Below are 12,917 nucleotides of genomic sequence, written 5' to 3' on the forward strand. Positions count from 1 at the left end.
AGGACCCCACACTCCCTATATACAGACAGAGCTGCACTTTAGACCTTTTCCCAGTACATTCAAAGCACTGTGTTTGGTGGCAGACAGCCATAGAAATTTGCCATAAATGTAGCCACGCACTCACTGTTACTGGCAAAACACATACTGTTCTACATTAAGTCTAGGCAGTGGCTCTTTTACTCTGTGCTCCCAGTACACGTTGGGCTGATGTGAGACAGAAATCACAAACAGAACAGCGGCCCAAAGGAATGTCAGTTTAATGATGTGCACACTGTGAACCTCTAACATGCTGTTTCCTGATATCATAGAGCTGTCGGTCTGCTAATCTGGAGCCGTTATGCAACTGCTCCACTCAAAGGGGTATCACGCTGAGCAGCTACTCCAGTGAACAAGGATCCATTACTTAAGTCGTCTCCTCATCGCCTATGCGAGTGCAGGACGTCCTCTCCTCCTTAAACTGGAGTGGCGTTTTTTTATTGGCCCTTGATGTAACCAAGGGACGACCACTACGGAGCCGATGAGGCGGATTTGCTTCTCATCACGCAGATGAATGGTGCGCAGAAATCAAACACGGGATGCATTATGCATGACCTGGATTCGCGCCGCACTTGCTTTCTCGCTTCTCTCAGCTTCGCCGCCAATTACCAAACAGAGAAAAGGGTGACAAACGCGTGCTCGATGAGGTTAATTCGACACCCCTGTCCGTCCCGTTTAAAGATGGAAGCAGGGTCAAAAGCAATTTAGCCCTAGATGTGCCATCTGCTGACAAACTCAGAGGCAGAAGATAAAGCAGCTCCTGTTTACGGAGCAGGCAGCGTCGATCCGGTTCTGCACGATTCATGAATATTCCATCGTGAATCCATAAAATAAACATCAAAATGGTGGCAAATGTGTGGTGTCTCTGCAGCTGAGCACAGGGGAAAAACGCCTCTGAAAATGTTTAAATTCAAGAGGCCAGCATAATCTCACAAAGTTTATTCCACAATACGCTGCGCAGAATAAACCCTTTCATACACCAAATGAAATGCAACTTGGCTGCCATCAAAGCTTTTCTCAAAAGCTACAAGTTTAAAAGAGAAATAACTTACTATGCAAATATATGCACAAGTGATAACTACTTTTTACTTGGAAACAAAACAAAACAAAGCAAAAAAAAAAAAATCCTTGCTACTGAAGAAAAAAACACCAGACCCCTAATAAATAATGATCATCACAAAGCGCTTGTACAGTAAACAAGTACAATGTTCAGAAACACACCTATGGGGACTTGTGTTAAAAAAGCATTGCTTCCACACAAACACCACACACAGTAAAAGACTGCAGAGTCAGTTAGCATTGCTGAGAGTGGAGTCTTGAGACACCATTCAAAAACAGAAGTGCACTGTCCACATACTTAAATGTTGCAGGGACTGAACCTATTGTTTTAGCAGTAAGGCGATCTTGTGGGAGTTCAAGTCCACATTTCTTCATTGTTGCAAAAATGAAATCCTCTATACAAAACCGAATTCAAACTACAGTATATAATCAAAGATCTTTCTGGCATGGGGGTACTGGATGTAGGAATGATGGAATGGAAGCATAGTCTGCTATACATTTGCCTCACTTTATTCAAACGGTGAGATGCATGGCTCAGGATTACTGGCCTTTTTCTGTTCTGTGTTCAGGCAGACACACACCTTTAACATATACATACCTTAAGGGGAGGTACTCTCAAAATATTTAGTCCTAGTAGTACTACCACATGAGAAAATTTATTCCCACCTTATTCACCATAATGAACCCGGGAGTACGATATCCCCAGCACCTATACCACCGGTGACCTCAATTACAGCCCTGCTGCATAAAGCAGAGAACAGGTACATTATGGCTCCCACCACTGCTCAAAGTGACTTCTCTGTTCTACATCTGTGTCACTGTGAGTCTGTCAGCAGGCCGCAGAGCCTTTTGGGTGGTAGCAGCGTGCCTGGGGAGGGATCCCCTGGGGGGGTCCGCACAGCGCTGTCCTGTGATTCGCTCTGACCGCTGCTGCTGGCTGCTTCAGAGCAGATGTGACCAGAGGTCAGTGGCTGATGACCTCACTGGTCTGCGCTGCCGCAAAAAACTACGGGGAGCACATTCTGCTGGCTGACGGGAACCATGAGCCACTTCTGTTGAGCAGTACACAAAAGCTGGGGCGGTGCAGGTCCACAAGCAATAACTGAATGCTAAATATATACACACTCAGAACTGAAGGCCATATTCTGGGGACCTATGTTTCAATTGCATTGAATAAAGTATTCAGTGTATTTCTATAGTACTATGTAGGGCTACGCAATACAGTGTCAAAACTACATTGTATACCATATGTGGAAGTGCAGTGCTTTAACCAGTCAGCAGTTTCAACAACTACAGTCTTCAAAGATGATAAAAGATAAATAAATAAATATATGCAAGGCTGATTACCAGTATGCATAGAGGGCTCAATGTTTTCTACAGCTACCTGTTATATGTGTCATGCAGAGCTATATTGTTGGTCTGTAACTGTTATTTGAGCACAGCCAACCTCATTCAGAGATTTGGTCTTAGCACCTGAGATACTGTTGAGCACATGGCAGATATAGGAAGCTGACTGCATGTGGTATTTGCTGTGTCGTTGTGTCACTCACACCCCTTACTGCTGCAGGTGTTACCTGCACCCCACATTAAATCTCAGCCCTGCATTGCCATAGGTCCCTTCTTTCTCACTTCCTAATCACAAACATACCGCACACAACCCGACTCTGACATTTGTGCTATTTTACAGCAGGCCAACGAGTCACGTCACTTGGGGTGGACACAGGCCTGACCCTCTGCATTAGCCAGATCAGGAATGTGTGTACATTAAAAGTGAGTGTGTGTGTGTGTGCTTGTGCACACATGTGTGAGTGCATGTGTGTGTATGTGTAAGTGTACAATCATGTGTGTATGTCTGTATGTGCATGCACATGTCTGTGTGTGTGTGTGTGTCTATGTGTGCACATGTATGTGTGTGTGTGCGTGTGTGTGCGCATGCGCACGTGTGTCATGAACATGTGAATCTAAAAAAGATACAAATCACAACCACGGTCTCCAACAATGCAACAATTACACTTACATAAAAGGGTTCCACAATGTTCTGTTACACAAGGGCCACTGCGACTTACACAGAATAGTATCACTATTTAAATCTAGAGGGAAAAGTAATCTGGGCAACTGAGAGTGCAGTGCAGCGGCCCTCACAGGAGGTACGATGTAAAGGTACCTCTCCAGGCTTGGGATGACAATGATGGAGCAATCTTTCACAAAATTTGCATATTGGCACTTTTATCTGACCTTACCGTTGCTGTTAGTTCAAATGTCAATGCAAGAATTGTGCACTTCAATCCTGTTGGCATCATTCCTTGCAAATTAAGAAAACTGGACAAAGTCGATACCATGCAGGGCTCAGGCACATATAAGAGATTACTTGCTGTAACCAGGGCATTGCAGCAGCCCTGCTGCTTGACTTTTGCTTCACTGCTGGAATATTGAACGCTTGCTGCTGGAGCCACTCAATTTCTATTAGGGCCCTTCCTGCTAAAGTTAGCAAGCTGCTCTCTGAACACACGGCTTCTGGAAGGACCCACGCGGTGCAGCTCAATGCGCCCCGAGAAACAAAGGGAAACCCTCCGACACTTGTATGAATGGATTAATAAACCCCTTCCTCTGCTCTCTGCTCTGAATTTACAACTCTTAGCGTTAGATGGAAGAGGTTCACTTGCCCTTACACTGCAGTAACAAGTAAGATGCTAGCATAAACAGAGGAAGTGGCCTTTAAAAAAGGAAAAAATTAAAGGCCATATTTTTATATAACGTGCACTGAATATCAAGTTCACTGGAGGCTGTTAATATTTTGGCACAGTATATTCCGATTCATACAAATAGGAATAAGACCAAATTACAGTGTGTCTCCTTTTTATTTAGCAAAAAAAGCCAGTGACAAGTTTAGCATATACTAAATGGGGTGTAAGACTTTGTCCATCTTTTTAACTCCCCAGTCTTCCACATACCTGCATATCTATACACTTGTTGTGAATCAATACACCAAGGTGTGTTAATTGTCATGTTACCACTGAGAGAGAACGTGATAACCAATAACTCTGTGTAACTATACACAACAAATGTGAGGCCCATCCCACTGAAAAAACACATATTTCTTAGTGCTCAGCATTGCTAAGACACACAATGATAATGGTGATATGAATGGATAATGTGCTAATAATTCAGACTACCTCACTCTACAGACATCTGGAGAAAACTCCTAACACTGTGAGCTCTGCATGTGTAAGAGTTTCTCATCTTAGTCTGCATAGTCATATTGGAGCAGCTGAGTACCAGAGCTGGTCAATAAAGACTGACATGGCAGATACAGGTGATATAAAGACCTGTGGTCTGGCCCTTACCCCTCTTCGTGAGCTGGATGCTGGCCTGCCTCCTGCCGTTGCCATTCTCCACGTAGCAGGAGTAATTACCCATGTCCCCCTCCTCCATGGAGTCAATCGTCAAGGAGATTGACACTTCCTTTTCCCCCAGGTGCTCACGGATGATCCTGCAAGGGAAAAGCAAACGCTCACAGAGAGTTCTGCCCATCATTGATAATTACAATGCATTACCATGCTCATTGTCACATGATTACCCAGGAGGAATCAAGCTGGCAGAACCTAAAGGATGCTCATTTAATTGGATCTCTGGCTTGATATAAATTGGCTATGATATGAAGACAGGAACAGAGATGTCCATGCAGACCCACAGACAAAGGGGAGTGCGCCTCTCCTCTCCATGGCGACAAACCAGAAGAAATGCACTGCGACTCTGAGCGAAAATGACACAAATTGTTTAAATGACTGTATGTTAATGACTTTGGTGATTAAAACACCAGAAAAAAAATCAATAACAACGCCTTTGCTTGCACAGTGGGGGGTTATAGGGAGGGGGAGGGGGTGGGGGTGGAGAAAATCAAGTAATGGAGGAAAAAAGCCTCCTTTTATAGCGGCTGCCATGGAAACTAAGAGATGACAGAAAACAATATTCCATGAAGTAAATGAAGCTCCCCTGCTGAGCTCATATGTGACAGATGACAGGCAGAGAGAGCACAGCCTCATTCCTTTTCCCTCACCGGCACTGCCACTGTTCTCACCGGCGGCGCTTTAATGCCACACCCCAGCTCATAATGAATGCAATTTGGGTGACGGAAGAGGTTTGAGCTTTGTCGCATTTCGCAGTGGTCTCTCCTCTCTCAAGGTGTTGGAATATGGGTCAATAATTAACCGTGGCTCCCTTCTCCCCACTGTGGTGAGGGGACGCTGATTGTCAAAATCGGGCCGTAATCTGAGTAAGTGAATAGGAAAGTAATAATTGTCTTAGCAGTGACACAGACTCTCTATACAGCATCTGAGCGGCTTTCAATTACAGAGCTGTAAAACAGAGGGAGAAGAGAGGGGGAGGTGGGGGGGGTGCTGTATTGCTCCTTTGCCAGAGCATGGAGCAGGAGCTTCCTGGCAGTGATTAGTCAAATCACCCTTGCACACCTTGAGATGAGTAACGTATTAGGGCTCCACATCCTGCTTGAGTGAAGTGCTAGGGCTTTGTGGCTGCTGCTGGAGAATTTTCTCTTAAGACAGTTCCTTCCATGCTATCTGCACATTGGCAGGTCCCGCATGAGGACACTGAAGCACAGGCGAAACAGATTCAACATAGTACAGCTACATCCATGAAAACCATCTCTCCACCACAGCAACCCTGCTCTTGTTGATCTCATTGTGCCTCACCCCTAGGACAGGAGCCCTGATCATCCACCCAGACAAAGGTTTGCTAAAAGGATTTAAAATGAGACTAAATATTTGCCGGTCTGGACACCCTAACATTTAAGATCTATTCAAATTTCCAGCTGTCCAAGAAAATAGCAGAAAAGATGAACAACAATAACAACAAGGATGCTAATGCTATGTGAGAAGAGATTGTGAGTCCAGGTACCTCAGATACAGCCTGCAGAGGTGGGATTTGAGCCCACGCCAGGTGATGGGTAGCAACGTTCCTTTCCTGACTGCGTTGGTTCACTTCCTATATGCAGGTCTATGGTTCAAGCACACTGGACATCCTCAGGTGACACCCGATGGCTTCAAGCTCTAAAGCATCCAGAACTCACAGGGCACCTGCTTGAACTCCAGCTGCATAAATGGATAAAACTGCAACCAATGTAAGTCGCTCTGAGTAATAAGGTCTGTTAAATGACAATAATGTAATGTAATGTAATGTAATGTAATCTTCAACTCTGTCACAGTTAACTCGTGCCTGTTATTGCCTGCCACTCCATTCTTTTCCTGCGCTTCAGGGGACTTCCTGCTCCTGCAGGCAGGATATGAGAGGAAGCTCCCCCAGGAAAGACCTCCAGAGCGTGATTTTGCCAATCTCTCTTGAGTTATCACGGCACCATTCCTCTCTGTCTGTCTGCTCAGACAAGCAAGGAGAGATGAGAGAGGGGGCAGGAAGGATACATGTGATACACACCGACATGACTTTTTAAAGAGCGGGCCTGCCTATTTGTTTGACTCCTTGTCACAGTTTTTACACCATCTGTAAAAAAAGGTGAACATTGATCTACCTGGGATGCATTGTGGCTCCGCACTGTCAGAGTCGTTTTTCAATTTATTTTTGGTTATGGAGTGAGAATACCTAAGCCACCTAAAACGTGCTCAGTGAAATGCACTGGTCTAAAGTGTAACATGACAGGACAAAATTTGCCAACACCAAAGAGAAGGGGACCCAAGGGAAGCCAGATTCATGAAGAGCAGAGATGTCTTGTGAAAAAGGATTCCTCCTGGTTCCCTGCTTCCTCTATAGTGGAAACACCAGCCATTATCCTCAGAACATACATCAATATGACTGAGCTCAACTTGTTTATCCTCCTCTTCTTGCAGTTGTTATAAATGGCTAATCATGTTGACAATGTAAAATAAGTGACTAATCAGGATTGCATGCCATATTTACATGATAGATAATTGGTTGCTCTCTTATACATTGGCCACCAGCTAGAGACCAGACATGGTAGGCTGTAAGATCTCAACACTATGTTGTGTCTCACACTAACTGCATGCAAATCAAGAACTGAAAACTGACACTGGAGCTACGTGTTCCTGAACTTTAGCGTTGTGATAAAGTTCAGTGCAAATACCCCCTGATATCTATAAAAGCAGACAGTGGTCGAACATATCTATGCACTGTGCAGTTGAAATGCGAGATCCAAATGGTTTTCGATGATGGAAGTAATTATGACTGACAGCTCTCCAGGGACTGGCCTCTCCTTTGATGTTTCCTTTTACATCAAACAGAGCTCGGTGTCCCTGAATGATGGCATTCGACTTGCCTGCTGACATTTACCCTCTGGACATTTAAGATGCATCAGAACTCAAGAGTCAAGAGTGCCGAGCAGCAGGAATCACACGTTTGCCATAATAAATTCCTGGCAAATTAAAACAAAGCAAACAAAAACAGCAACAGCAAAAACAAAACAAAAAACAGCTTTTCAACCACCATTCCAACACACACAGCAGCAACAAGGTGAGGGTACCTGACCCAGAGGCTTCCAAATCCCAAAGACAGAAACCGGTTCAATTCTGAGAGTACATTTCCACTCTTTCTTGTATTAATTACAAGAACTCTTTGTTTGCTTTGGAGACAAAGGCTTCTGACTTCGGTCTCTTCACCCTTGTTCACTTCAGCAGCGAGGAACCTCTCTGCTGGCAGCCGAGTGCTCCCACATGGAATAGTTTGAGGGTTACACTCAGGGTTAAGCTCCAGCCCCCAGGTAGCCTCTGATCTGTGTCCTGCCTGTACTTGCTCTCTTTAACCCTCAGGAGGTAAACAGAAAGCTCAAAGATGGAATGCAGTATCAAATGTCCTCTGCTTCCTCTTATTCATTCCTCTCCTGGGAACGTATGCAAATGATTCCTCTTAATGGCTGTCCTACTGTTACGGTGATAGCCAATGTGTTGCACATAAAACAAGCTGAAGGAGGACCATACCAAAAAATCAAATAAAAGCCTAATAAACCAGGCCAGGTTTAGTATAGCCAGAGAAAACTGTAAAAAAACTGACCCCTCCAGCCACACATCTATACTGGTTTAGGCAGGTGGCGCTAATTAGCCAGTTACTGGCTTAAAGAGTCAATTGTAATAAATGCAATAACAAATATAGCTGCAAGCAGCAAAGAAGGGGCCAAGCACCACAGGGCCACCAGGTAGACAACTAATCAGAACAACCCCTGAACAAGACACCAGTCCATCACAGGGTCAACAGACACATTGACAACCACTCTTACACTCACACCTGTGGGCAATATAGCATGTCCAATTGACATTACCTGAATGTGTTTGGACTGTGGTAGAAAACCAGAATATCCAGAGGAAAGCCACATGAACACAGGGACAAGGTACAAACTGAATGCAGACACACCCCAAACTTGATACCTCCATATTGTTAGGAAGTAGTGCTACCCATTTGCACCACCGCACTGCCCCCCACCACATACACTGTATGTCAAGCTTAAACATAAGTAGTGCCATAAAATGCAGTGTGCCTTCATGGGACATCACAATAAGAAGTGCCAACGCTGTTGGAGGCTGTTGTGGGAAAAAGGCAGAGAGCATACCATATTAGCTGAATATAATAAAATGTCCCTGCTTAGAAAAGGACCCCCCATTTTTCAACACCTTTTTTTGGTAGAAGAATTTTCAAAGATCAAATATTATTTATTTAAAGAAATCATTTCATTTGATACCACCAGGCTTCTACACAGCTTTATACCCCAGGCTGTGAGGATCATGAACACTCCTTGAACCATTAACCCCAACATTAACCCAGACAGATACTTCTTTCCACTTAGTGCAATCCTTTTCATGCTGCACCTGGCACTTTTTGTACAGAAAAAAAGATAATTTATTGACAGTACATGCTGTAAATATACCATAAAGACATGCTGCTATAAAGTCATGCTGCTATTCCTCTCCAAATGTTTACAAAACTGAGTGTATATAGATATATGTTGTTTTAATCCTCTTTCTAATTTATGTACACTGTTGGTATAGGAGAAACGGCATTTCATTCTTGATTGTACGGAAGTGCATGATAAAATGACAATAAAGGAAATCTGAATCTGAAATCAATTTAATAAAACACACTGAGTAAAACAAGGTACGCTGATATATTTCCTACATCTTTTAGATGAAATTGCCACATTTAAATAAAAATAAAATGTAATCACATTTTCAAATGAATACATTATTTAAATAAAAACAAAAATAAACCAGTCTACTAGGATTTCTAATACCACTGAACAAACTCAGATAAATGGCCCCATCTGCTGTTCTTCATGTATAATGACATGAAAAGTCTAGTCCTCGAATGTAAGACAGGAAAGTCCAAGTGTTTCTTCAGCACTATTTAGTGTATTATTTGTGGTAGTAGGTCAAAAGGTGCAGCAGATGTGCCTATTTTAAGTGCTACAAACTGATTGTATCTTAGCAGCCATGCTATTTGGACATTGAACTATGTATTCATTTCATAATTAGGACCTGACATGTAATAATGTAATGTTCTACAAAAATTGGTTGCAATATCTGCTTTTCTTTGTGTGGTCTGTGCCTTGTGATGTCCATTGGAACCAAATGTCATTAAAATCTAGCACCCCATAGAGGCCAAATTTCACTAAACTTGGTGTGTGCCACCCAGGCCTCATGGTAAGCATGTGTCCCGACTTTTATGCCAATGAACAAAAGCATTGCAGAGATATGGTCACTCTTCCTTTATGGTGCCTTCACGGGCGAATTTGTGGGTACACTACAGCTATATTGTTCAACCTGGCAAGTATCCTTTAAGAAGTCTTAAAGACAATGGTCCAAAGAGGTAATACACAAAAACCATTGTGAGGAGGTGGTTAAATGTGTTTTTGACAAAATCAAAGATGGATGAAACACAAAATAGCTGATGTGGAGGTTTCATAAGCTCCCAGTTAGGATCCTTAATTTTGATGAAGCACAAGAAATTTAGTTGAAATATCTGCTTTTCTGCCAGAGTAATGGGGATTTAAATGAATTTTATTAGTATAGCGCCCCCAAGTGGCCAAGTTTCATGAAACTTGGTGCATATCCAGTATGCTAATATTAACAAAGTGTACCAAGTTTGACATCACTCCAACAAAGCATTGCTGAGATATGACTCACTTTTGGTGTCTTCACTATGGAATTTCATTGGATGACAGCGTACGTATCATTTGCCCTAGCAAAATTCATGGAATAACTTTTGGTCAGAACCCTCTGTAGATAATACGTACCATACTTGGTGGTGATAGGATCAATGGTCTAGGACTAGTTCGCAAAAGTAGGTTTTTTGAAAAATTTAAAATGGTGGAAAATCCAATATGGCAGATTTTAACACCAATGGGTGCATTCGAATCACCATGACCCAAGGATTCAGGGGAAAAAAGATCACAACCCTAGGACAAACGGTTCAAAAGTTATAAGCAAAAATGTACCTTGAAGTTTGGCCTGTTGGTGGCGCTACAGAGATGGATGGATTGACCCCAAATTTGATGCCTAGATACTTTGGACTGTCCTCTATCAATCAGTGGTGAACCGTGCTTATCAGAACTGGGCCTTCTGTACCTCCCAAAAAAGCAAAAAAAAAAAAAAAACACTAACGAAAAATACGGGCATCCCTGCCCATTTTTGCTCTTTAGGCAAAATATAATTTGCGATTAGAACACGAGATTGGAAGAAATTCTAGCTAATTTTAACTTTGAGGAAACAGTGATTTAACATTAAAAACTATAGCAAATGGGGCGGTGAAAACTACAAGAAGCTTAATAACGCTAAAGAAAACATAACGAACCATGTAATGTAGACTAACACACGCTATATAGCATAAAATAAGTTACGTGCGAAAGGGTTAGGCTGACCTGCTGTGTTTTGGTGTTTTTGTGCAGCAGTTAAACACGCACCCTTGCTGGTCCCAAACAACAAGCACTCCCAGCAGTAGAGCCTCTTGTGTCAAACTCAGCCTGTAAGCCAAGTTCTCAGTTGCTAGCCTGAAAATGATGAACATAGCGTGCTTTTGCAGGTTGGGCGCGGCCTTTTTAAACAATGTCCATCTTTTCATTGAACAGTCGTCTTGAAAAGGGTACTGATAAAAAATCTGTGACAATATCATCTCCAGCTGTTGCCATTTTCGACGTCGGCTATCAATCGCTAGTTAGCACTGAGCTAGGTCTCTTGTCTGAGCGAATGAGCAGGTCTTCTAGAATACCCTGGAACCATGGGAAAATCTGAAAGAATACGCCCATTGGCTACAAATCCAAATATGATTGGTTCATACATTGGAAATTCATGTTGAAAGGGTTAGGCTGACCTGCTGTGTTTTGGTGTTTTTGTGCAGCAGTTAAACACGCACCCTTGCTGGTGTTTTTGTGCAGCAGTTAAACACGCACCCTTGCTGGTCCCAAACAACAAGCACTCCCAGCAGTAGAGCCTCTTGTGTCAAACTCAGCCTGTAAGCCAAGTTCTCAGTTGCTAGCCTGAAAATGATGAACATAGCGTGCTTTTGCAGGTTGGGCGCGGCCTTTTTAAACAATGTCCATCTTTTCATTGAACAGTCGTCTTGAAAAGGGTACTGATAAAAAATCTGTGACAATATCATCTCCAGCTGTTGCCATTTTCGACGTCGGCTATCAATCGCTAGTTAGCACTGAGCTAGGTCTCTTGTCTGAGCGAATGAGCAGGTCTTCTAGAATACCCTGGAACCATGGGAAAATCTGAAAGAATACGCCCATTGGCTACAAATCCAAATATGATTGGTTCATACATTGGAAATTCATGTTGAAAATTGGGGGTAGCACTGGGCACGTTGCTGGGCCCAGAGGGCGTCCTGTCATTGAACATCAAAATTTGATTGGCTGATGATTCTGTCACTAATGCTTGTCATAAATCAGATTTGTGGTCTTTCAACAAAAGGCTAGCAGTATCTGTAGTGCTGGCCCCAGCGAGCTGAAATCACTGTGGGGTGTTTAAGTGACGATTTTGATGTAGGATATTCCAGTTCAACCTCAAAAAAACTAACCATAAGCAATTCTGTGGACATTACACTAATGAAACTGATAACTAAATACTCAAGAAAGACATTTTACACATGCTTGATTTTATATTTATAAGGCCAGCAGAGAAGGCCCTGCTGGCCCTGACAGCCCACCACTGCTATCAATGTGCCAAATTTCATAAAAATCCACCAAAGGGTTCTATGGGCTACCATAGACTCCCAGAGGAGAAAGTATAATAGTGAAAAATTCTGACAATTACAATACACATTTCGGCACTTGGCCCCTAATTAGATCTACAGTAACTATTATCTATCTGTCACATCTATTATTGATATTGGTAATTATTTCACAGACATAACATTTACCAGTTTAAAATATACATGTAACTAAAAACAAGTATCACTTTTGGGGAAGGTTACTCTAACACTACAAATGTGACCATACTGTATGGTCAAAATGAGGAATTGCATGGTGTCAAAGAAATTTTGCCACAATGGTTTAAACTCACAAACAGATTTGAACATTCCTGTTTCTTACATACCAGTCAGAGTCAGTTCGACTGCTTTTTTTATTCATGAAGGCTCTGATAAGACTCTGATAGTAGTGTCTTTGTTGGAATGAAGTGAACCCCAATGCTCTTTCATGATTCAGACTATATCAGCTTATTTTTAAGTAAACCCAATAGATCACGGGCTGTGTAACTGAAAGTGAGTGTCTGCAGTAGAATTTATAACTAGTTGGTAACACACATGCTTGCAAGCAAACACAATTACACACACACCCACAATTACACACA

At 42.6% G+C, this 12,917-nt stretch overlaps 1 protein-coding gene across 2 annotated transcripts in view; it reads right to left on the reverse strand.

The window, feature by feature from the left end:
- Positions 1-12,917, reverse strand: part of LOC118789013 (interleukin-1 receptor accessory protein-like 1) — a 319,783-nt gene that overhangs the window by 15,824 nt on the left and 291,042 nt on the right. For both annotated transcript variants that reach the window (XM_036545289.1, XM_036545288.1), the window contains exon 8: positions 4,440-4,585. In XM_036545289.1, coding sequence (XP_036401182.1) covers positions 4,440-4,585 — 146 coding nt within the window. The remainder of the gene's footprint in view (positions 1-4,439; positions 4,586-12,917) is intronic.

This window comes from Megalops cyprinoides, chromosome 14 (genome assembly GCF_013368585.1).
Source record: "Megalops cyprinoides isolate fMegCyp1 chromosome 14, fMegCyp1.pri, whole genome shotgun sequence".
Lineage (NCBI taxonomy): Eukaryota > Metazoa > Chordata > Actinopteri > Elopiformes > Megalopidae > Megalops > Megalops cyprinoides.